This window comes from Hippoglossus stenolepis, chromosome 3 (genome assembly GCF_022539355.2).
Source record: "Hippoglossus stenolepis isolate QCI-W04-F060 chromosome 3, HSTE1.2, whole genome shotgun sequence".
Lineage (NCBI taxonomy): Eukaryota > Metazoa > Chordata > Actinopteri > Pleuronectiformes > Pleuronectidae > Hippoglossus > Hippoglossus stenolepis.
In genome coordinates this window covers 16,357,303-16,383,377 of record NC_061485.1, presented here as the reverse complement: position 1 = coordinate 16,383,377, position 26,075 = coordinate 16,357,303, and the positions used below count along the sequence as shown (strand labels likewise).

The window sequence follows — 26,075 nt, the reverse complement described above, 5'->3', positions numbered from 1 at the left end:
TTCATCTTTGAGTTAAAGTGAAAATTTTAACAAATTTGAATAAATTACCTCAAAGTGTTCCTGAGATACTGCATTTACTAGGCCGGAAAAAGTGTTTTGTGTCATCACAGCGACCTTGACTTTTCACCTTCAATCCACGCAATGAAATCAGTTCATGCTTGAGTTCAACAGAACGTTTGTACCAAATCTGAAGAATTTCCCTCAAGGCGTTCTTGAGATGTCATGTTCACAATGGGTCAGACAGAGCAACAACCCAAAAAACAGGTCATAAAAACACGAATCAGCCTTTAAATTCACTTGCATGTGCTGATGTAGACATCTGCATCACTGGAGTCTGGACTGGGGCTACTGCTGTGTGAGGAGGGTCCTGTGGTGTGATGGGGAGGGGGTCGAGCGTCTTTCCATTTGGTTTCCAGTCGCGTCCAGGACGCACAGCGATCAGCTGAGCAGCGTCTCTCTCAGAGGAAGAGAGAGCTGTGTTCAGTCCGTCTCTCTCTCCCTCTCTCTCTCTCCCTCACAGTGTGTGTGTGTGTGTGTGTGTGTGTGTGTGTGTGTGTGTGTGTGTGTGTGTGTGTGTGTGTGTGTGTGTGTGTGTGTGTGTGGACAGTTGGACGGAGTTAGCTGCGCGCTCCGCTCTTTCACTTGATGCGTATCGCAGCTGCTTCTTTGGAGCGAGATGTTGGAGCTGCTCGCTTCCTCGACAAGATGAACACAGGTGAGACGTTAATTTAGAAAAGACGGGAGGTTTTAATGTGGATGTGATATTTAACGTAAAGCTTTTATGCGTAAGTTCGACAGAGAGGATTGACAGAGAGCACCGAGTTTTAGATCTTTCATCTTTCTTTGATTTACTCCGTTTCTCCTACATTCCTGTGGATAGATGGTGAATCCAGTGGAGGCAACAACATATGAAGCAGTGAAACTCTGTGATTATAGAGATTATTGTGCTTATCAGAGTGGTGGTTGTCGACTTCATACCATTTCACTGTGGTGAAGCAAAACTAAAAACAACTCATTTTAGGTGTAAAAACTCAAACCACTCGGGTTCTCAGCCGGCTGCACTGCAGTGTACATGAAGTATGTGTTTTATAGGTTTGGTGGGTGAGAGTAATTTGCTGGTCATGCTTGATTAGCCTCATTCCAGGTTCCTCTCTGCAAATGATTATATGTTATCAGTGCAATTTATTATACACACATGAAATAAGCTACAGGTTGTGTTTTTGTCATTACATTCTGCTTTTACAATAACACTCTAAAAGCAGCAGCAGCAGCCTGAGAGGGGTTTCTCTCCTTTGAATCACAGGAAGTGAGTCAGGGAAATCCCTTAGATTTTTTTGTATTCTATTAGAAAGAATAGATGCCATTCTTCTATTCTATTACCTTTATCTTTAAGGAGCATCTTTTTAAATTATTTTGAGCGGCTTTTAAATGTTAACTAAGGAAGCTTTCAGTCGACTTGCATGGTCTGTACAGTTGGTTGCCTAAAATGATCAGCTTGAAATATATTTACACGTGAAGACGGAATCTTTGTGCAGTTTTAGGTCACAGGGACACAATACAAATGACCTGTTTGCTATTTTAAAGCTCATAATCTTACAGTTTCCTTTTCCTGTTGTTCTGTCAGACTGCACCAAGCCTTCTGTTGCTCCGACGACAAGATTTGTTTGTCACGCCAACCTGAAGCTGCCCTCCCCTCTCATGTCTGCACCCAGGGGTCCCAAACCTACCATCGCCCCGAAACCTAAACTCACACCAGAGATTAATGGCAACCGAGGAGTATGCAGTAATGGCAGTTTACTAACTTCAGACGGTGAGGCTGATGAAGAGCACGAGACGCAGAATGGTCTAAACGGAGGGATTACAGCAGAGGAACAATTTAACACCACTGTCCTAAAATCACCACTAAAGGATTTGCAGAATGTGTCACGAGGGCTGGAGGACGGAGAGGTGACAGAGGAAGAAAAGGAAATGGAAGAAGATGTGATTCAGAAGATGGATGAGGACTGGAGATTAACGGACAGTGCGTTAACAGAGGAGCCGGACTCCCTGGAAACACTGTGGGTCAGTGCTGAACTCACGGCTGACCCTAAGGAGGTTGTGGAAATGATTGACGCAGACCTAACGGAGGACATGGACGCTGAAGGGTGTGATGCAGGTGAGGCGCTGGCTGACACAGATGGCCTCTCAGTGGGAGATATTTCCGTTAATAGCATTGATGAGGAGGCGGGAGGCTCTTCTGCTGTAATTCGAGACGTGAAGGAGAGGCAGGAAAAGCTCCAAATCAAGGAGGTTGAAGCAGGCGACTGCACAGCAGATGATTTAACTGAGTCCCTCACAGATGAACCTGGTTTCCCCATCAACAAAAACATGAAGGACACTGATACACAACAAGGTTTCCTAACAGATGGAGAGGAGAGGGAGGAGGAATCTGTTTCAGACTGTGGCATCACTTGCAACATCCTCAAGTTGCGGTGTGGCCGTAAAATGCAGGAAAAAGGCGAAAACCTACAGAACATTAGTTTTTATGACTTTATCCCTGAAGACCAGAAACACTTCTGTGATACAGCAAAGAAACATGTTGCCTTAGAGGAGGATTCAATCCAAGAGCCTTATTATGTTTCTTCAAATGACATTATTAACAGAGAGATGATGGCAAGAAATAACAAAGCCGATGGAGTGCCAGATAGTCCACAAACACCTCAGAAGCTTTCGTCTGTATCAGCTGGGAACTATGAGGAAACGGCGGAAAATGGACAAATCGAATGTGTATCTTTTGAGAATTACGTGACAATTATTAACAGTGATGGATACGGCTGTGAAAACGGTGAGAAGAACAAGGTGAGAAGAACATGTCAGAAATGGCAGTCTTTCAAAACTGAAGAGCACAAAGCTCATACAACAGAGGCCTTCTTGAACGATTTGGACTACCAGCCGAGGTTCAGGCTGGTGTCCATCTCAGTGCCAACGGACACTGACACCTCGCTGACCTCTTCTCTCTCCGTAAGCCAGCTACTTTCCCCGAGCGACTCAGACGTCTTTCGAGACGATGATGACTTGGACGGTCACATAGTCCCATTTCTGGACGACACTACTGATACGGAGCAGGACATCGTTGATGATCATGTTTACGAGGAGCCGGGGCACAGTGCAGGCAATGGAAATATTTTTGCATTGGATAGAAAGGCCACAAGGATGCAAATTCGCTCAATGTCACACCATATTAATAACAACGTGGCTGAGGTAGGAATGCAGTATGTTCCGAGCCCCTACATGAGTGGGTTCGGACAACCTGCTCTGAGCAGCAGCCCCATGTTAAACTCAGTGCGGCACAATAGCTATTCCAAACCCCACTATTTGTCCTTGTACCCCCGCTCCCTCTCCATGGAGGCACAAGACATGCCTCTGTGTGCTTACAGAGACAAAGAAGAGCCTCACAGACAGAGAGGAGCCATTTGTTCTTCTGGAAGCTTCTCCAGATGCTCTCCACTGTCATGCAGTGGCCTGTCCACTCCAACATCTGTGGTAGATATTCCTCCGCCATTTGAACTGGCCTACATCACCAAGAGGCCCATCACAAAGAGTTCCCCCTCACTTTTCATTGAGGGAGACTCATCAGAGAAGAACAGGAAAAAGAAATCCTCCATTAAGCGTTTCCTGATGCTTAAGTTCAGGCGGAAAACTGAGAGCAAGTCTGTTGTGGATGTCAGCCCGTGTTCCTCCAAGTCCTCAGCAGAGTCCAGCCACCACACGCCCAGCAGACTGCTGGATTTAGATAGACACAGCTTAAGTAGGTCTCCGCAGCTCAACTCACACTCTACAAGTAGACATCAAGTTTCAATTGAGCCGACCTCCAACTTCTTGCTCTACAACGAAAGCAAAAGAAAAAGCAACGCTGTGGCATTCCTCAATCGCAGCGTCATCCGAGTGGAGTCCTTTGAGGACCGTTCCCGTGTGCCTTTCATACCTCTTCCCCTGACCAAGCCTCGCTCCATCTCCTTCCCCAACACAGATACCTCCGACTATGAGAATGTTCCTGCCATCAGCTCAGACTATGAGAACGTCCAGGTCTCACAGCGGAGGACTATTCCACGGGGACCTTTCACAGACTTCTTTGACCGTCCAGCCTCCAATCGAGTGCTGTCGTCTGCCAATGACACGGACGGTTATGTGGATATGAGCAGCCTCCCAGGGTTTAAGAGCAGAACTCAGTCACCTGAAGAGGAAACAGAAAGGTATGTAAACAAGACTATGGGCCCTAGTGTGGTACAAATCCACTGCCCATGTTGTTGCACCTATCTGAGCACTCATGGGCAGGTTGGTCCTAAAATAAGGTGTGGTCAGGTGCATTGTTGGCGCTTTGCTGTCTAGAAGAATTGGCAGGTAAATGTGCATTTGACCTACAAAAATCTGGTCTTTGGTTATTTATGGTGCACTATCAATATAGTAAAAGAACATAGTAGTAATAGTGATGCACCTATATGGATTACTACCTGGCAAATCTGCCATACAAATGGCAATCCACCAAGGTGCAAGCACACCTGGCTTTTTAAAGCCAGGTGTGCTTGCAACCATTATAACTTAAGAGACCCCTTAGAACCATTCAATTTAATGACTGTTGAGATATTTCAGTTAAGAACAAAGCGGTGGACAAACCAACCAACCGACTGGTCATCCATAGCCTTTGTTCAAGTGTGTGTTCATGTGTGATCCTGCTGGACATTATGTTAGTGATCCTTACCACCTTTTACACCAAGCACTGGTCTTTTTTTTATTACATCTACTGTGTGGGTTTAACAATGCCCCTGGGGAGGAAGATTTATAACTATTTATAACGTTGAGTCCCCTGATGCCGTGATCACGGCCGGCAGGGTTGTGGTGATCAGATTTACAGGAAAGAGCTGTACAGTAGCTTCCCCTTTTCATTGCAGTGAGATCAGCAAACCCCCAGCTGTGATGTATCCCTGTGTTGTTGGGGCATGTTGGGTGGTGGAGGAGGAGGAAACACTTGGGGTGGTGGTGGTGGTCCCCTCAGGTCTGAGTTAAGCACAGGGTGGTTTCATTCATAAATCATCTGCTTCGGTGCAGAAACAGCTTGTTGTGTTGATGCTGTTGGTGGAGCTTCTTGTTAGCGTGCTGTGGTGTTATTTGTTGGTATGATCAACCGTGCTGTGCTGACATAATCCCATCCCCCCCCATTCCTGTTGGTGTGTTCCCATATCATACAGGCTGCTCAGGATGATTAATAGTCAGAGCATTTTGGAGTCATTGCTCTTCTCTAGCCAGTGAAGAACAACAAGCTGAGATACAATCTCAGTATGTTCTGTAGTCAGCAGTTGTTCACTGCAGTGGTTCCCTCTCATCGTGCTCACCATCATGGTGTGTGTGCAAGCAAAACCATTAGCTTTACAGTAAAAATCTGGGTTTATGATAAAAACAAGATGAATAAATCCAGAACTTTTTTTTTTCATCCTTTAATGTGACTTATAAAAAACAAACTGAAAGGAAAAACATATAACTTACAACTGAATTCAAAATCAACCACTCATATTCAAACTCATGCTAAACAGTAGTGTGTACACACCTGCTATGAAGTAACGTGACTCAGATTAACTCATAAAGTAGGCCACAGCTGTTCCTGTCGGGGTTTCTTGACATCTTCTTATTGCACCCTGCTGCACCTTCAAAGCATGAACTGTATCATCAACAAGTGGAGAGAATACTGAACAGCAGTGACGATACCATGAACAGGACATCCACCCAAATTAAGAAAAGAAGGAGGAAACTGGCCAGGGAGGTTGCATAGAGGCATAAAGCCACATTAAAAAACTGCAGGAATTTCTGGCGAGTACTGGCTGCTCCCTGTATGTGACAACCATCTCTCATAGCCTTCATACTGCATGTTTGGTCTATGGAGGGATGAGATAAGCCTTGTCTCATGAATAAAAACATATCCAAGAATGGCTTAACTTTGCAAGGAAAAAAAAATCCATTCTCCCAAGACCACATTGAAAAATGATGTTACAATCTGATGAGACCAAGGTTGAACACGGAACCCAATCACTAAAGGAACACCAGATGAAATCAGTGATGAAACATGATTGTTGTGTCTGTTTCAGCCAGAACTGAGGCTTTAGTCAAGGTGGAAGGAATTATGATTCGCTCCAATACAAGTCAAGTTAACCCTTCAGGTGTTTGCTAGAGAGCTCAGATGAAGAGAAACCCAAACCCTCTTTCAGAACAACAATGATTCCAAATAACAAAGTGGACTTGAGTCCTTAAAATCTGAACGTGAAAAAGATTCCACGTACCACTGTTAACGTACATTTGAGCAAATAAGAGTTTTATGTCCTGCTATTCAATCACAAACAGTTGCACAAGTTTCACATCATGTGTGCCCAGGTTTTCTGAGCTAACACTAAACAGAAGCAAGTTGTAGCTTTAGAATGATAGTTTTCTGAAAGAAGAGACTGTAATCACAGAAAAGCAATATCAGTCCGGTGGATGTTTATGAAACTTTATTTTGCTAAAATTTGAATTGCCAAGACTAAAAGATTTAGCTTCACGATAGCCTGAAGGGATAATATTAGCACATAGTTTGATCGTTGGCAAATTTGCCCCATCACTCTTATCACTGTACCGTCGGCTCACAAGGAACCTGAGGCAAAAAGAAAAATAATCCATTTTTAAATGTCCTTCTGTAATTTATCCCCATTGCCTTGAGCCTTTGAACAACATGGCAGGACAGTGAGACGTGACGGAGACAGTGCGAGTGATATAAAAGCCTAATATAGAAACGTGTAGTTTGTGGTTCAAGCATCCCTGGTATCTCATCCAGAGTTAGACCCTATGAGCAGTAATGGGCCATGCTGCTTTAATGTGTGCGATGCAGAGATCTGAACGGCCCAAATATATCCTTCATATGCAGCTAATTTGCATCTCAGTGGGATTCAGTCCATTGCTGCTGGGAGTGGAACATGGCGGGATCATTGTCAAGGCAATTGGTCACATAGAGGTCTGCTGCAATACTACTGTAACTTAAGGACGTGTTTTTATCTGCGCTGCGTACGCTCCCTGCTGAGCTGCACATTAGCATATTCATTTGGGCTCCCTGCAGAAGAGAATCTCGTCGCATAAAACACCGACGTGCATCCCTGACTGGGATCAGTTGTCACCGTAGGCCTTTCAGGATGACTTTATTGGTTTCTGTAATACTTTATCTATTTATATTTGCTTCTAATACTGATTGCTGTACTTTTATTATAGTGATTTTTCAAAGGACTTTAAAATGGCTTTGAGGTTTAAATGAATTCCATCTGCTTTACTTGACGGTTAATAGAGATCATAGATTCTACAACAAATTTATGATGAAAACAGAAAGTCAATCTTTCAGACCAGACCAGTGTTTCCCAACATGTGCAACAAGACCCCCCCAAGTGGTGCCAAGATAAATCTGAGGGGACACAAGACGAGTGAAGGAATAAGAGAAAGAACATTTTTCTCTTACACAATATTTGTTCAATATTTTTTCACACATTCTTGTAATTATTCCTTTTGTCTTGTGAAATACTGGAAACCGTCACATCTCCCTTACCCGTAAAAAGGATTAAAGAAAAGGTCAGGAGACATTGTCCCAATAGAGGATCAATGTTTTCTGACACAACACTCAGGCAGCTTATGAAACATGTTTGTTGCTTGACCCTCATTGATTTTAGTTATTGCTTTCTACTTACTGCATTAGTAAGTGTAGATGTGTAAATGTGATTATATGCAAACTGTCACAGTACATATCATTGATATATATCAACTGTGTGTTCCCTGTATTTCACCTGTGGTTCTCCCCACAGTGCCTACACAGAAGCCTACAACGTGTGCTCGGTGGCCGTCAGTCCACAGACTGGTTCAGTGGGTGATGTCAGGGGAGAGACGACGGGTGAGGAGGAGCAGGGCCGCACCTCCGAGGAGGAAGATGGAGGCGCAGACAGCAATTATAACAGACAGGTTAGTTCTGGCAAATGGGAGTTGAGTTTGTGTCAAGGTTAAAAATAGTATTAACGCATAGAATAGTTGTGACATGTGTTGTGTGTATTTCTAAATACAATTTGAATATCTTGCCTGGATAGTCTCACAGCAGCGTGAGGACGGGATAATGTTTTGAAACACAGCTTGTCTGCCGTCTAATATTGGAGGAGAAAGAGTCCCCTAATGTAAACTCTGTGTTTCTCTTCCCCCTGTTAATAGGTTTTTTTGGGTTGTTTATCCTTCCTGTTGTTGAGGGTTAAGGACAGAGGACCTTGTTAGGACCTATGAGACAAATAGTGATTTGTGAATATGGGCTGTACAAATAAATTTTGATTGATTGATTGATCGCTTTGATTCTAATATTATAGTTATCTTAATCACTGAGTAATTACTTTAGAATATCTCCGCCTTTAAGTCTTCTATACTCCCAGTTTAATCTGTTTTGTTTTTTACCAGCACTTATAAAGAGATGGTGTCACCTTTTCCATTATGCTAGAAATAAAGACATATTTAAAGACCAGAATTCAACCAAATAAAACAAAGCGAAGTGTTTCTCAGGTTGGGCGACTGCTTTCCCAAGCCAGGATTTTAATGTGGGTTAATGGAGGTTAATGCGCGACTACAACACTGTCCTCGTTATTTAGAAGTTTGATTGCTGCTTAGAGAAGATGTGGAGAGGGCCAGCTTCAGCTCCTCCTAACCCTGGGCTTATTACAAATTAATAATGTGATCGTTTACAGGCTGACGGACGATCCAGAGCCTTTTACGTAGCGAAAGAACTGGTGGATACAGAGAGATTGTAAGTTAACTCATTCCCCTTTCACACATATCTACCTCTCTGTCAAAAATAATCAGGTTCTTATTGAATAATGGAAATGTTTCTGTTCACAGGCACGTGAAAGCCCTCAAGCTTCTTCAGGAAGTGAGTTATTTTTTATTTTGATTTACTCAGGTAATATGTGTGTCCAGATATTTTCTTAGTTTCTATGTGAGGCTCCAATCAGTAAAATGTCAGACTTCTGCAGAAAGGATTAAGTTTTACACGTCTTGAATTCCCTTACATGTTAACATCTGTTTAGTAAATTCATATTACATTTATTCATTTGCAATTCTTAATTTTAACTTTTATTAAATGCTGTTTATGTAGTTTTTCTGTTCACTGAGCATGACCACTTATGTTCATGGTCATAGCTTGAGTGCAAAGTGCAAGTGCTAAGTTGCACAGAACAAACATAGTCTGATCTTTTGGCCCCTGAGCAGCTCTACTGTAGCAGTCAATGCCTTGCTCACCTTATCACAGGTAATGAGGACAGGAATAAGTGCTGCTCTTTCACTTCCCTACCTAGAGTCACTCTCACTCTGGTGTGTGGATTAAACCGGTGTCAGCTCAAAGAGATTCCTTGATATAATAGCTCATGTACACCCTGCTGTCAGATATTATCTTGTTGTTCAGTTGCAGTGGGAGGGAAGAAAATGCAGACCTAAGTGAAACAGCAAGTTTAGTAAGATTTTAACGTACGCGATAAGAACTGACCTTCCCATACCTATGTGCCAGGACTTTCGGGAAGCGGTGGGGGCGGCTGTCGGGGACGAGGGCGAACCTGTGGTGGAGGAAGAGAGACTACGAGAGATTCTCAACGAGCTTCCGGACGTTTACACCCTGCACCGCAGAATCCTCACCGAGCTGGAGAATCGAATCCGACACTGGTGAGACGTCACATGTACACACTGCTGCTGAAATAAGGAATACTGGCACACATCCATGCAGCCATATGCCACAAGTTAAAGGAACCCCCCCCCCGCCCTCATCCTTCTTTCATGGTTCCACAGGGAGCACACATAAATATAACTGCTATATTCTGCTTTGACTGCTATGACTGTTTCTCCACTCAGGGAGGAGAGCCAGAGGATCGCTGACATCTTCCTGTCCAGAAAAGCAGAGTTCTTGGTTTTTACCACCTACATCGGACACTACGACCGGAGTATGAACCTGTTGGAGGACAGCTGCCGGACTTCACCTTGCTTTGCTGCGATTGTTCACCAGTTTGAGGTCAGACCGATAGCTACTGTCTTACACTAAACACTAAACTGTAATGCAACACAATACAGTCCATAAAAATCAATATTTAAAAACAAATCTAATGTAAATTCTAATTTATTATCCAAAGTATTCACACATGTATCACAAAAGTCCGAACTTTTTGAGAATGAAATGTTCTCCAATGCATGCAATGTGAAACTTACCTTTCTTTATTCACCACAAAGTCACAGCTATGAATTTTGAACAACATGGATTTATGTATCAATTAATGTTAAAAATCTCTAACATACATATACACAAAGTATTTTTTCCACATCACATAAAGCCTCCATAGTTTCTTCATCTTGGTCCTCCTCAGCTCTTCTCCTCCTCTTCCTCTCGTTGCAGTGTTGCCCTTGATTAGTAGTCTGTAAGAAAATACAATTTGGAATGAGCCCGCATGAAAATAAGAAAACATGCCCAATGGGAACGTTTGGAATAATGAGAGTACTTCAACATAAACCTAGATGCAGTCGTGAAAGATTGCTGCTGTTTCAAATTAAAAACAACAGAGACAAAATTTGGTGTCAACCTTTGATATTTGATCTTTATCTTTCTTATCTCTGCACGTTATCTCTAATCTGCAGGGTTCAGTGTGTTTGTGTGTGTGTTTGTTATGTGCAGTGACAAAGATGAAGTGCATGTTTTGCAAGAGCTGGGATGATAATGGCAAAGTGTGTTTGGTGTATGTGTGTATATTTGTGTGTCTGTGAGGCGGGGATACTTAAAGCAAGAGATCCAAACCTTAACAAAAGGTCACTTATGAGGCTAAATGAAGTAGTAATTTAATTTAATGGAAGAACTACACTGCGTTCTTGGATGTTAAGTGTAACAGTCATGACCCTCAAAGGAAAAATATAAACTTTATGTATTTTTGGTGAGGAAAAAATATGTTTGGCATGAGCCACTCGGAACAACAATGAAACACCACTGAACATGTTTTTAAAAACAGGGGAATATTAAAATGAATTCTTTTCCCAGCAGCTTTTCTGTGCACTTTAGTGAGGAGTTATAATTAGCCTCAATTAAATGAACAGTTTTTCAAACCAGTCTGCCACAGACGTTCTTAGAGAAGATATTAAGTTGATAGATTTAAGGTATAAAGCTTTAAAAAAACGGGATGTTATTATATGAAATGCTTAAACATTCAACAGGGAGATTTCTGCATCTGTTCACTACTTTATGTACAATCAACAGAGCCCAGCCAGCTGCTAAATTCATGGCAGAGATCAGTGGTGCAGCCCTTTTTTTAATGATCTATTTGGATTGTGGAGGGAAATCCAGTCGTGCCATATGCATTTATCCTATTGATTGAGGACTTTGCTATAATTCCCCCTCATTTTATAGACCACTGAGGAGAGGAGTTGGCAGGAAGTCTTTGCAGAGCTGGGCAGATTTCTCTGTTTGGTTCTATTGCGAGAAAGTGTTTAATAAATCCTTGGATTCTCCGAGGCACTCTCCGTATCTATACCAGTGCAGCTACATCATTACATTACATTTCATTACATGCATTACAGCAGTGTGGCTCTGTGGAGGATGATGTCAGCCACGCAGTCGGTTCCTTGGCTCTGGTCCAAACTAAAATATCTCTACGAGTGTTAAACTGATTGTCATGAAATGAGGAAGAAGGATGAATCGTGATCGCTTGACTTTTCCTCTGTCAGGACCATGAAATTTACATATGTGGTTTAGAGTGAAATGTGAAAAGTGCAAATTAAATAAAGATTAAACTCAATAATAAGATAAAAAAATATATATATATATATACATACAAATATACACACACATGCACATCTGTATAAGTATGTATACACGATGGATATCCATTGTTCTACAAAGAGCAGGAGCAGAAGTCCCTCAGGATGAACTTTAATCACTTGGGGGAAAACCCTCATATCTACATCTAATGTTAATCTATCAATGTGACTGTGTCCCCACAACAGTAATACAAGTAACACACACACACACACACACACACACACACACACACACACACACACACACACACACACACACACACACACACACACACACACACACACACACACACACACACACACACACATAAACACTCATTCTGCAAAGTACTGTGCTGACCAGCAGCCTTGTTCATGAATATGATTGGTGGTTGTGCTCAGTGGTCCAGTGTTGTATAATTTACTCCTCATTAGAACTTTGATTTCCTCTGTAAACTTTTTAAACAACCTTTGACTGTTTTAATGAATCAAATGTGAATTTGTTTGCATTCATGTGAACTTCTACATTAAATGACTCCTGAATGAACAGCGGAAAGGTTGAATTCGTTTTTTCTTTATGTCTCAGCAGCAAAGTCCAGTTGGGGAAAAGGTTTCTCTCAAACAGCAGCTCCTGCAGGTCATTGTGCGAGTTGTTCAGTATCGGATGCTCCTCACTGGTGAGGATTAGTGAACTGCGCAGGTCTCCTCTGAATAAGAATATAGTTCTCCTATAGTGGTTTGATTCTTGTCTCTTAGGAGGAATTAATTTATTTCACCCCTCTCACAGATTACCTGAACAACCTCTCCCCTGATTCCAAGGAGTATGAAGACACCCAAGGTACCATAAACAAACAGCAGCCTCAGCTGCTCTGTGTCACCACAGGAGAGCATTACCGGCCTCTGTTTGTCACTGTGTGTTTACAGGGAATTTATATGTGCTCATTTGGCATGGAGAGATGGCCATGAGAGAGCCAATTTAGATTTCTTTGTCTGTGGTGGTAACCCACCAGGAAGCTATTCCAGCCCTCTTCTGTGTGAAGGCAATGTGTAATTCATGAGAAGGCAAGTTGCAGCAACACTATCTCTGACTGTATCTTTGATAAGAGAGCCACCCGAGTCCAGACATGCAGTCACATCCACACTCTTGACTCACTCTGACTTTTATGTGTGGTGACTTTCGACACAGATGCGAGGAATAAGAAACATCTCATGAATTATGAATATTCATTGTGACTCTGTCCCCTTGTGTAACATGAACTGATTTCTCTGTCTGTGTTTCTCTTGTTCAGCGGCTGTGGCGATTGTGTCGGACATTGAGGATCAAGTAAACGACAGTTTAAAACATGGGGTAAGTTTCATGTGTTTCCATTTGTAAGCCTTGAATCCAGAAAAGAAATGTAACATATCTGCAATAAACCTAGTACTTTCAATGGTGTGACTGGTTTCTGTCTAATTCTGTATATTTCTTCAACTTGGATCTTCTTTGCCCAAAGTCACCTTAAATTTAGTTATAGTCTTTTCTCTTTTCATGCAAGTAATTTGTTGTTACAGCCTCTACCATTGCAGAAACAGAAATAACCACACCATGCTTTTTCACTTCTTGTCAAGACTGAAATAAAACAGTTAGTGCTCACAGGCATGGTCCTCAGAGGATGAACCCTGATGAAATTGATGTTCTCGTGACTTTTTATGCCTCCACACCGGTGATAGCCAGTTGCTGGAGGCAATATGTTTTCGAGTTGTTTGTCCATCTGTCCCATTCATAGATTAACTGATTAGATTTCAGTGGTTAAAGGTCAAAGGTCAAGTCTGAATAAAATATATGTAGACTGAAACTGCACTAATAGACAACTGCAGTGCGGTAACACTGGGTGGCTACTGTTACAGTATTTAGAGTTACATGCCTGCATGATGAATGAAAACAGCCAGAAGAAAAAGTCTGACTGCTTATGCTTTTTCATCATTTCTGTTATCTTGGCATCCTAATCCTCTTCCTCTTCTTTTCTCTCTTTGTTCCTCAGGAGAACTTGTTGCGTCTGGTCAACATCGAGTACAGTGTTCACGGCCAGCGCGACCTGCTGCAGCCTGGCAGGGTACGACTCTGATAACAGCATTGTTTCTGTCTGAAGCTCGCCAGCCCACCCTGTCTGCCCTGCACCACCCCTGTGTTGGCCTTTACTCAGTCACTCAGCCGGGAATCCCCACCCGGCTCGGAATAAAAACAACGTTAATAACTGCAGACGTCCTGTATGTGTCATGATCAGACAACCTGAAATGCTCAGTTTGATTTAACCCTTTGTTTTCTTTTTTTTGTTGCCAGGTCTTTGTGAAGGAGGGCACCCTGATGAAGGTCAGCAGGAAGTGTCAGCAGCCCAGGCATCTGTTTTTGGTAAATGCTTCTTCCTGTTTTTATTACTTAAGTTAAGAGATACCTGTTAGATTATTTTTTATGTTTCTGGGTCCAGACGGAGCTGTTTAGAGCAGAGGTTCCTCACAGGATGTTTGTGAATGCTTACTTCCTGAGCCAGGTCTTTACTGACAGCACAGTGAAGGTCAACAGCAGCTCCTTATAAACTATACAGTCCATGTACATCTGTCAGCTAATATTAGTCCAATGTATCTTCAGCATCTATGTACAGTGCTGTCAGATCACTAAGATCATTTGAATTCAAGGGCGTGCTCAGACGTGGCATCCCTCTTGGTTGATCTCCTCCTGACCTCCAGCTCTCTCTCCCTTTCCTTTTCACACCAACACACACACACACACACACGCACACACACACACACACACACACACACACACACACACACACACACACACACACACACACACACACACACACACACACACTGACATCAGACCCATGTCTATAGTCTAACTGCTAAAAAACATAATTAAGCCTTTGCAAAGAGAAATTATAAACGTGTTTATTTGGATATAGAGTGGGCGAAGTGAGATCTGCTCACAAGTGGACACGTGGAGACACTAATTCCAGTTGTGAGCTGACAAACAGAGAGTTTTCTATTGTGACCTATTATGATCGGCTCACCTGAGACAGATGTTAATACCAGGTCTGATCAGGGCCTAAGTAGGAGTCAAGCAGATGTTGAGGAAGGAGATGCAGATCCTTCTCTTTTGGACAGTACGCATAGTGCATCAACAGACTAAATACTCTAAATGACCCAGAACTAGCTGTATCGGATAATTTCCATCTGTTAATCCTTAAACGTCCACCTGAAATAATATAAAATTACCTATCTTATAAATAAAGTCTAAATATAGTTGTAAATGAAAACTAAGTGACAATCTAAGGATAATTCAGGTCTTTCTTCCCTGCCAGGTCAACACCACGTAATGAATTTCACAAGCAACAGACTGTTTAAGATAAGAGATGCCACTAAAATATTGTAATCAAGAGAGATTTTAAAAAAAAGATTGGAAAGATTAAACGCCTTTGCAAATTACCCATAGAGCATCATCAAAGCACACCGCCTCTCCCTCCTGTGGCGTCTTTGAAATTTGTGATCTGGGCTTGACACTAAAAATGCTCGTAAATGTCTCTGCTGGAGGAATGTCGGTTATCATCGCTGCGTAACTTTCTATCCTGCAAGTTTAGCCAACCAGCTGCTGATCACGTGTTTTTATCTGTTATTAATGTTGGAGACGGCATAGTAAAACAAGTGTGCAGGAGCTGGCTGTCTCCTGAAGCAGGTAGTAAAACACACAGGGACAGTGAGTAAAATGATACACTGGGAAAAAGATAACACAGAGGTTAATGATGCAATTTGATATCTATTTACTCAAGTATCTCAGTCATGTATGATCGTAAAAACTGGGAGCAGGGGTTTAAACTGCGTAGTTCCCCTCCAGTCACATTTTAGGACATATACAAATGATCTGCTCGGATTAATAATTAAAAAGTGCAACCACTGATTTTAAGTAATCTCCTACTTCAGTGAAATGTCTGTCCCCAGTGGACACACACTAGAGGCTGCAGGTTTCCACATCAACACTTGTTATCAAAGTTGCCTATTGGTGATGACTGGCAACTAGTTGTGATGTCATAGATCCCAATTGAATCTGTTCTCAGTCGTCCAAGTCATGGTATCTTCAGGAGCTGTACAAGTGAACATGTGTGTTTTCCCGGGTGTGTTATAACATAATGACTCCCAACATAGGTACAGACCCACAGAGGTTAAATACCTGCAATATCCCACTACACATATACAACTCCTACAAGATACCACTTGAACATATACATGTTAAACTCACGTGAAAAAACTTTCCCTGATCCAAACAGCCTTCTTGCATCAAACTCTACTTCACTCTACATCATCCTGCAACGAGAAGCTCAAACATCCAAGTCAAGTATCAGCTGGACCGACACTGTATAGCACAAACTGTACCTCCACCAAAGTCCAACAGTCCCCTTAAATTCAATCAAGCCTCATAGAAAAGCCAACTGCATTGCAGAAGAAAAAAGAAAAAAAGAAAGGTCTGCTCAACCCCTTTGTCCGGGTCTGTGCCAAACTTTAATGGATTCTTTCTTGGCTCATATCACATCCTTCCACCAAGTTTAATGGAAAATCCACTCGGTAGATTTTGTGTATTAATGCGGACAAAAAAAAGTAATAAACACATTTTTAAATTGAAACTTTGTGTTTAACCTCTTAAGTGTGAGTGTGTGTGTGCGTGTGCGCGCCTAGACTGCCATCTACTGGAGAAAAGCTGTACATTCATGAATGAGGAAATCTGGGCAGCTGATTTATTTTATCCTGTCAATAGGTCCACACATCTGCATTTAAAAATGACTTGAATATTCCTCAGATGCACAGTGAGTGATTAAAGTTAAATCTGTTGTCAGATGAACGACGTGCTGCTCTACACCTACCCTCAGCAGGATGGGAAATACAGGCTGAAGAACACGCTGCCTCTCACTGGGTTAAAGGTCAGAGTCTTTCATCAAATCACCCCACGTCGTAATCTCTCTTATTTCTAACAATGGGATCTCAGGGGTTGAAAATGTATTTACAGCAGATACACAAACTGAAAATATTTGTAACAGTGAATCATGAAGGTTGTATTTCCTGTTTTTGTGGATATGGTGAAATGGTGCTAACAACAAATAACACAAAATAGAATAGAAAAAATTGTTTGTTCCTCAGTTATGTCCTTTGCTTTTTGCTCTCTCTCTTATTTTGTCTTTCTGAATTTTGATGTGATGTTAAACTGATTACTTACCCAGGTCAGTAAACCCATCATAGAGAATGTCCAAAATGCACTGAAGATTGAAGGAACAGACATCTCCATCACTTTGTCTGCAAGGTGGGTCACTGTTTAAATGACGTGTAATAACTAGTAAGGTGCAAGATTTCTCATCATCAGTGACTGTTACATAATTTTTGTTGCATATTTGGTGTTAATAATATGTAAAATCAACTCTGTAATGATATTGTATTGAATTTATTTGTGCATTGTGCAGTTCTTTCATTGAAAGAGAGGACTGGTTTTACACTCTGAGCCGCACTGTCACCGAACACACCAGAGGATCTGCCGCCTTCAACAGCTGCTCAGGAGAAGTGAGTTAACTCTGCCTCTGTTTTCATCATCGTCTGCCGTCAAACAACTGAGGCAGAGGAGTTCAGTCTCCAACAGATCAGTCAACCATTCCTGAAATATGCCTGTTGGCTTTAAAACACCACATTCTCCATGGATATTTAACTTTAACTAACAAAGTTAATACAGGTGGTTAAAACGATTGCACTTTCACAAGAACATTGTGCCGACCACATGTTAGACCATGTGTTCCTTTAGAGAAGTGTGGCTGCATCGGCAATGATGCAAAACATGTCAATATGGTTCACACTGACTCATCAACACTGTATTCTAATGCTGACTTATGTTACATGATGCAACCCTATCATCAACATGATGCTTCTTTGAATGGTTCCCTCTGTCTGTGCAGCCGCTGGTTCTCATTCATTTCATTTCACAGCGATATGAGAAACTACGTGCAGGGGTTTCAAATTGCTAAATGTGTGTTTCAGGCCAGAGATCGTCTGCATCTGTCTCTCGGAGAGAAAGCTCCCACACTTGTTCCAGTCTCTCAAGTGATGATGTGTATGAACTGCACGGCAGATTTCAGCCTCACCCTTCGTAGACATCACTGTCACGGCTGTGGGAGAGTGAGTCACACGCAATTACAACACAGCGTTCTGTGATACTTTGATATTATTATTTTTACTTATTATATTATATATAGTCAGGATACAGTAAACTTTGCCTTTGACCAGAGCACTGAGTGTGCTGGATGTTTTCATTGTCCCTGTGGTGCCTGGATTTTGCAGATTGTCTGTCGAAGCTGCTCCAGGAACAGATATCCACTGAAATACATGAAGGACCGCATGGCTAAAGTGTGTGATCACTGCTACAATGAGCTAAAGAAGAGAGGTGGGGAAATGCTGCTTTTTTTGTGATCAAAAATGTTATTGTCATTTAAGTCCGGATAACCAAACCCACAAAAACTAGGTCCAGACGCAGAGCGAGAAACAGGAAACTCTTTATCAATCATTTTGACTCCTAGTCTCCATGTGAGCGCCCAAATGTTAGTGTTGCTATTCTTCTTATAACCAAAAGAGGGAGTATGGTTACACACTACATGGTAACTACATCACTCATCTTAATCAGTGGCATCAGTTCTAAATGCAGGTGGAGTTCACCATTAACAGTTAAAATACAGGAAGAAGTACATTTGGAAAAGTAGAAATAACAGTAGAAAGTCTGCATTTAGTGAAATTCATGCTAATAGCACAACTAGTCTCATTTACCTTTTATAGTTAAAGGCACATTGGTGTCAATTGTATGATCACACAAAAATATACATAATTAAGTGTTTTTCACTATGATTACTCTATAATTTGTCTAAAACGATATGTGTAATTTATAAAACCAGCAAAATTAAACTCTAGTCCATTCTATTCTTTAATTGGTGCAGTGTTTAGTACTCTACAGCAAGAACGTTCTTGGTTGAAATCTCAGTTTGTATGTTCTCCATGTGTCTGCATGGGTTTTCTCCAGCTTCCTCCCACAGTCCAAAGACATGCAGATTGGGGTTAAATTAATCGGTGACTCCAAATTGACCATAGGTGTGAATGTGAATCTTTATACAGCGCTTTTCTAGTCTTGATGCTCCCTGTTACCCCTTCAAGTATTATAGCGATTCAGATAATGAATGGATGGATGGATGGATGTTCATGAATTCATACTGTTTCATTTCCACTGTTACAATCACGTAACAAAAATGGATATAGCCTCTGGTGCAGTAAAGTTCAGACAGTCAACCCTCATTTGTACCTGTCCTGTGTTTTGGCTGATATGAAGTTGTCTGCCTCTGCAGGTGTAGATGTGTCTGCACTGACAGGTAAAGGCAGCCCTCGTGCAAACCGCTCCAGTCGTCCTATCTCTGCTGTGTTCCAAAACATTCATCCACCAAACATCTGGAGGCATCGGAAAGGCACCCTCTCCTTCAACCAGGTACAACTTTCTCTCTCTGTGAAGGAGCTGTGTTCACTGCAGACTGCAGATTAATGAACAGTTGATGCTGTGATGTGAATGTCAACTCTGTTGTGTTTTGGTGAGTAACAGTGCTCCTGTTGTGCAGGTGACAGTGTCAGAGGAAGGCTCCGTTAGTGGCACTCTACAGCGCAGCAAGAAGAGCAAGCGGAACTGGAAGAGACTGTGGTTCCTTCTAAAAGACAAGGTGCTTTACACCTATCGAGCTCAAGAGGTGAGGGGAAACATGCACTCCCCTTTAACCTACTCTGCTTTCACACATGCACTGAAATCTGGACATTTTCCTGAAACTGTATGTGAGAAGGCAAATGTCCGAGTGAGCCCATGTGAGAATACAGCAGGAAAATGTCTGGAAATTCAATTTGATGTGTTGATGTTTCTAACATGTGACAATCGCAAAACTGGAAGAAAACAAATATCTCAGGATTAAAAAGAGGAGCCATACAAGTTGACGTCGTTTAGAAAAACAATGAGATTCTAGAGCTTTTAGTAATAATTATTTAGTAACACTTGTTTCTGCAGCAGAATTTAAACGTCATGTCCTACCTCCTACATGCTCGACCAAGACGCCAGCCCTCTCGTGAATGTTCCGGAAATGTTCCTGTCATTGTGAAGGCATCTGACCCAAACAGTATCCTGCTGTGTTCTTCATATGTGAAAGGAAAACTCTGGAAAATGTCGGGACTACATTTTTCTGACATTTTCTGAAGTTCATGTCTGAAAACAGTACATACTAGTTCATATTCAGTCACTCAAACACACTTAACATAGTGAGGAGACATCAGCTTTAGTTGTAGTTGTAGCCACCACTCAACTAAAAATAAGTAAAAGAGCAAAAAACAGTTACATCCTTATATCTTTTAATACATCTTTTTTCCTAATTGATTTTTTGTATCTGCAGGAGAAAGTAGCATCAGAGAGTTTGCCTCTGTTGGGTTTTACAGTGAAGCTGCCTGACAGACACGAAGAGGAGACCAACGTCTTCCAGCTTTACCACAAAAACACTTTGTACTACACCTTTAAAGCTGAGGACAACTACACAGCACAGAGGTGAGACGCATGCCTGACTGAGAGCTCGTTACAACATGTTTATCAACGACAATTTAAAGGCATTAGTGGAACTTCATTTGGGAAACACTGTCTCACTGTAACACTATGATTGTTGCAATGTAGTCATACAACTTATGTTTGAAATGTTTATTACAGCAGCAGAACATAGTTAGAGTTTGACGTCCAGGCTCAGACTTCATCACTCACACACGTATGGTGATGTAGAGATAATGGGGAGCATGCAAGTTCCACACAGAAAGACTGTGAACCAGGATTCAACCTGCTAACCATCTTGCTGTGAGGCGTCAGTGCTAACCCCTGCACTCTGTAACTTAATCCCCTTGGACATGATATACTCATTTAAACATTTTTTGGGAGTAATATATAATAATTGCTCAGTTGATGATAGCGGTACACCTGCTATAGCTCACCTGGCACACTCATCTGTTAGTCACCAATTCTCTCTCCCCATTTCCCACTTAATGACCTGTCAATAAAGGCCAAATGCCTGAGGATGTTGTTGTATGCTAACAGGCACAGGATTGGTAGTTTTAAGGTGAAGCAGACTGAGATGACACATTTATAAAACTTGCAGTTGCTGCTGTAACTTGTTCCTAATTTAGACTCTGCTCCTCATACAGGTGGGTCAATGCCATGGAGGAGGCCACAGTTTTATAGGATCAGCTACTCTGGAAAGTCACTGGAAATAAACATCTTTCTTCTGCTCCATACTCCTGTTGCCCACTGTGAAACCAAAATTGCCGGACAGGGAATAAAAAAACTGTGTTTGATTATGTCTGGAAGCTGTAACCTTCTTGGCTTGACTGATGAAAGGAAGACATTTTGTTCTTTGTGCGGGTACACGCTCACCTACTTTGTCAGCTGCTGTTACAGCAGGTGTGATGCTGAGAGCCATGAGAGGCGATGGCCCAGATACCTGCCGGTGTGGAACATTACATCCATGGGACCTGTACGTCATCACCAACATTCCCCCAAATCAATGGATTGTGGATTTTTGGAAAAGAAATTATATATATTCTATGATCTCCACTGTTTTTCAAGATATCCAATATTTCAAGACATTGTAAACAAAGGTTTTCAGTAAGATTCACAGTCAATTTACTGTTGTTTTCAGGGAAGTGTAAAAAAACAACAAATATTTCCAACCTCACTCAGAAATGCCTGAATCTGGAACACCCTGATTTTCAGTTTCAAAAATGTATTAGTTATGCCTTCGTTTCATTGTGAGTTTGTGTATGCATTTCTATAACTAATTCTTTGAAGCACAGGCTGAATCAAAGAATTACTATGTTTTTATATGTATAGAAGTGTGTGTAGCTCTGTATTGTTGGAGATGGTGCTGCCAGTGAATAGTTTCTATGCTTTTTTTGCACTTACATGAAGAGGAATGAACCTGGAAAAGTGATAGAGGCCAAAAACTAGAGCCACTGTACTTAAATTACTTAATTTACTTAACATGCTCTTTTGTTGGGAAATTGTGGAGTAGTACACGGGTTACATATATCTTTATAGATTTAACCTATAACAAGTATATCATAAATTCATATTTGTATAAAGATGCTGTGTCCTGTTGTGCAAAGATTTGTTGCCCTGATCACTGATTTCACTGACATGCAGAATCTGTGTCCTGGACTTTGTACTGTATATTTCTAACACTATTATTTTAAAATCAAGTAAAGGAAGCCGTACTGATGGAAGCCGTCTGTGTCTGTGTTTTCTCTCTATCCTCCTCATGTCCTCTAGATGGCAGGTGAACTTAACACCAAACGACAGGAGGCTGTCATTGACTTCCTGTCGCATGTGTCCTTGCTGATGGAGCTCGGTGCTTATACATTAAAATAGGAAACACTCCCCCACTATGCTGCCAAACTGTTTGCACTCCGCTTGTAGCACCTGCTATGTGAGCGCATGCTGTCTGCGTTGGCATGTAGTGCATGTGTGGCCTGTGCTGATGAAACTGCTGGTGAGCGTATTAGAGCACACTCTGAGCTGCTCTGGAAGACACCAGGGATGCAGTGATACGCAGCCCAGTGTGGCCAGAGAAAGGCCAGGACTGTTCTGCTTCTCATCTCCCCCCGAGGCTTCCTGACCCAGAATAATATCAGGCGGAAAAGTTTTTTTTCTGGGGCTCCTGAAAAGTTGCAGACGTTTCGTCCTACATAGAGGCCAGACCATCCATCACTCTCTTCCCCCCCTCTAGCCCCAATTCTCTGCTCTCTCTCCCTCTGTTGCTTTTACCATCTATGTTGTGTTTTCTTGCCTTTACTGATGTTCCTAAAACACAATTACAGCATTTATCACCATACACTTCCTGTATATACTGCAAACTTCCACTGGATTAACCCTATTTTATGACTTGATTTTGTCTTCAAATCACTTCACGTACCAAGTTTATATTTATTTCTAATGGTATTTACTTCTGTTTGTTATTCTCTTTTCACTAATGAAGCAAGAAACAGGATCGCTGAAGAGTAAACTGGGCTAAAACCGGAATGTCCAGTCACACCTTTATTGATTCTCTGTGCTAGTTAATTAAAACAACAAGTAATGAAATGCAATGAGAGCTTGCAGTGGGATGAATGGTGGAGGCTTTTTTTTCTTCTTTACAGTGGGGCAGCAACAGTGTCATAATCAGAGCTTACTTCCATATTGCCGCGGGCAGGAACAATGCAGAGAGAAGCAAATAATCAATCATAAACACCCAGCCTACTCAATAAGGTCGAATGCATTCGGCTCTGTTACATGTGCACAGCCGCGAGACTCATTAACGACTGAGGAGGTGAAGCATTACCTGAGCTCAGCTGTGGCCTTTTCTCTTTCTTTTACCCAAGATGCTCTGACAGCAGAGTTGTGTGAACTTTTTTAATGACTGACTCACACTTTCAGCACGAGAAGCCAATGCACTGTTTGTGTCGGTGTCGTGAGTAACAACAGCGAGGCTTCTCATCTTTTTGCAGGGTTGTGTGGGCAGCAGGTCCTCAAGACAAATGGGAAGATTTCATTACATAATACCTGGAGATTTAAATAAACATACCAAAAAACACGAGACAGAGAGAGAGAGAGAGAGAGAGAGAGAGAGAGAGAGAGAGAGAGAGAGAGAGAGAGAGAGAGAGAGAGCTGTGAAAATAGGTGTGTCAACTTGACATTGGCTCGACAGTTCTGGGTCTGCGCCTTTTCTCCTGATTCCCTGCACCCCTCGGAGATGGGGAGAGGGAGACTGAAAAATATGATGGGGAGAGGGTGGAAGAATAGCAGGACACACTCTAATGTCCCTTGCAAACTCTTTGCAGCCCACACTGCCAAGTCAATGTTACACCTATTCCACCTCCCCTAAAGCTTTAAATAGCCCACTCTCCCTCAGCGGGAAGGAAAAAACACACAGCCTTCAGCACACCCTGCACCTGACTGAACATTTATTATCCCCCTTGCCTTAACATGGAGTCTGCATTTTGTTTTCCATTCTCCTGCAACACATGTCTGCAGAGAAACAAGGAGAAATGTAGGTCCGCAGGTCTGGTACTTGTCACCAGGGGAGTCAAACTCTGTCTGTATATTCTTTTAGCCAAATGTGCTTTTTTTTGTTATCCTGCCAAACTTAAAATGAGACGATTACAGTAAACCTGTAGCCAGCAGCCAGTTAGCTTAGCTTAGCATGAAAAAGGGGATAAACAGCAATCATTGACAACATGCACCCCACCACTACTTCTAAGTAAAATACATAATCCAGACATAAATTGAAAAGTAAAAAAAAAGGCCTTCATTTATATATAGCGCATTATGGGATGAAGACCCTATTCTTTTGCCTGGTAGCAGTTGCCAAGCAACCAGTGAAGACTCCAGTATAGGAAATTAACTTAAACCAAACATATAAACACATGAAATAAGCATTTCTGGTTTTAACACTGTTGTTTTTGTATACAGATATAACTTTACAATTAGGTTAAAATGGGATGGTGGATTTTTATGCCTTTGAGCTAACATGCTGGTTCAGGCATTAGAGCAACATCAATCTTCTCACCTATATCTTACCCTCTTAACATAACTGCTTGTGTTAGGTAAGATTCAACCATGTTTCTTAATCTGCCTATTTTTGCCTATTTTGCTTTAACGTTTGAAGCCTTAGTGGTATAAAGTATAAACAAAGGACAGTTTTACATTTTGTTTGGGAAAAAAATGGAATTGTCATCTCTTTTTGGCTTGAAACCCTCTACAATGAAGCAATGTCTACTTTTATGACCCTTAATCACAGGTTAATAGTGCTGATATCATTAGTTAGAAAGTTAACCAACAAGTGATATCTCCTAATCGGCTAATTAACATTATCTTTAGGGGCCCAGATAATATAATAAAATACTTTTTAATCATCGCTATGCTTTTGATTTATCTTGGGAAACTTGGGCGTGGTCACAACTCTCATGAAATTCACAGATTGTATCAATTCACTACAATTTCACCTTCAAATGTTTTCACTATCTCCCGACCGTACCATGGCAGAGACATACAGCTGAATGCTTCGACTCCATGCCTATGGGTTTCTGCGTTGCTCTCTCTCTTCTTGCTAAATTTAACATCCGCCTGTTCTACAACCTATACATCCCACAGGTGGATAATGACAGGATATATGTGTGTGGGTGTGGCTGTTTGCTCCAGGAAGAACAGAAGGGGAGGCTTGCCTGGACCTTGAATGTGTGTCTGTCAGAGTCAGAGAGGAGTCGGTGAGCAGCGAGGTCTTTAGAACACACACACACAGACACACATGCTCACATGCGCCTGGTCTATGCTATAGACTTCCTGTGTCTGCCATGACTCACAATCTGCCTGTTATGCAAGTCCTCAGCAGAGAGGGAGAACACTGACACACCTGTGCCGTGTCCGTCTGCTCCTGGCAAGTTTCACTTAACTTGAACTCACAGCAGCACATTCAGTTTCATAGACTTGTAAACTTCAACTAAACACTAAATTATGACTCACCCTGCAATTCTCTGCTGCTTTCTTTATTTAGAGCTTTGTTCATTTCAGTCAATATTTCATTTGTGTCATCAAGATGAGAATAGCTCAGTTGGCATGAATGAGGTTTGCACAGGGATGTCTGTATGTGCGTGTGTGTGTATACTTGTTTTTTCTACCTCTGAAAGACCTTTTCTAGCATAAACACTGACCTTGTCAGAACCCTTAGACCACATGGGGACCAAAGCTTGGCTCTAATGAGGCAAAACATAATTCCTGAGGTCCTGGTTAAGTTTAGGGGTGAGATGTGAATTGTGGTAAGGTTAATGTTAGGGATAAGGTTTTCTTTGGCTGTTGAAAATGAATGGAAGTCAGTGTAAAGTCCTAATGAGGATATCTGCGCAAACCTATGGTCCAGGTATTACTCATGTTGTGGGGACCAAAATTAGTTTAAACACAGTCACATTATGGGGACTTGTCTTCCTTATGGGGACATGACCTAAATCATTCAATTTCAAGGTGAAGACATGTTGTAAAGTTAAGTTTAGGTTAAGGTTAGAGTAAGTCTCCAGGAAATCAATGTTAAGTCCTCCGAAGTCATGGAGACACGACAGTGTGTGTGTGTGCGCGCGCACGTGTGCACGTGTGT

General features: G+C 41.8%; 1 protein-coding gene across 5 annotated transcripts; it reads left to right on the top strand.

Moving 5' to 3' along the window:
• Nucleotides 1-431: 431 nt before the first annotated feature.
• Nucleotides 432-22,178, top strand: LOC118105228 (FYVE, RhoGEF and PH domain-containing protein 5). Of its 5 annotated transcripts, none has more exons than XM_047339447.1 (21): nucleotides 432-715; nucleotides 1,625-4,232; nucleotides 7,845-7,998; nucleotides 8,760-8,818; nucleotides 8,911-8,941; nucleotides 9,575-9,726; nucleotides 9,913-10,069; nucleotides 12,425-12,512; nucleotides 12,623-12,673; nucleotides 13,125-13,183; nucleotides 13,857-13,928; nucleotides 14,156-14,224; nucleotides 16,701-16,784; nucleotides 17,082-17,161; nucleotides 17,319-17,415; nucleotides 17,884-18,021; nucleotides 18,184-18,286; nucleotides 19,233-19,369; nucleotides 19,497-19,622; nucleotides 20,310-20,458; nucleotides 21,100-22,178. In XM_047339447.1, the coding sequence occupies exons 1-21, from the start codon at nucleotides 646-648 to the stop codon at nucleotides 21,134-21,136; spliced, it is 4,521 nt and encodes a 1,506-aa protein (XP_047195403.1). In that variant the 5' UTR covers nucleotides 432-645; the 3' UTR covers nucleotides 21,137-22,178. The 5 variants fall into 5 exon arrangements, with proteins under 5 accessions (XP_047195403.1, XP_035008637.2, XP_035008636.2 ...); XM_035152746.2 differs by having other exon boundaries at nucleotides 12,422-12,512; nucleotides 19,497-19,595; XM_035152745.2 differs by having other exon boundaries at nucleotides 12,422-12,512.
• Nucleotides 22,179-26,075: the final 3,897 nt, after the last annotated feature.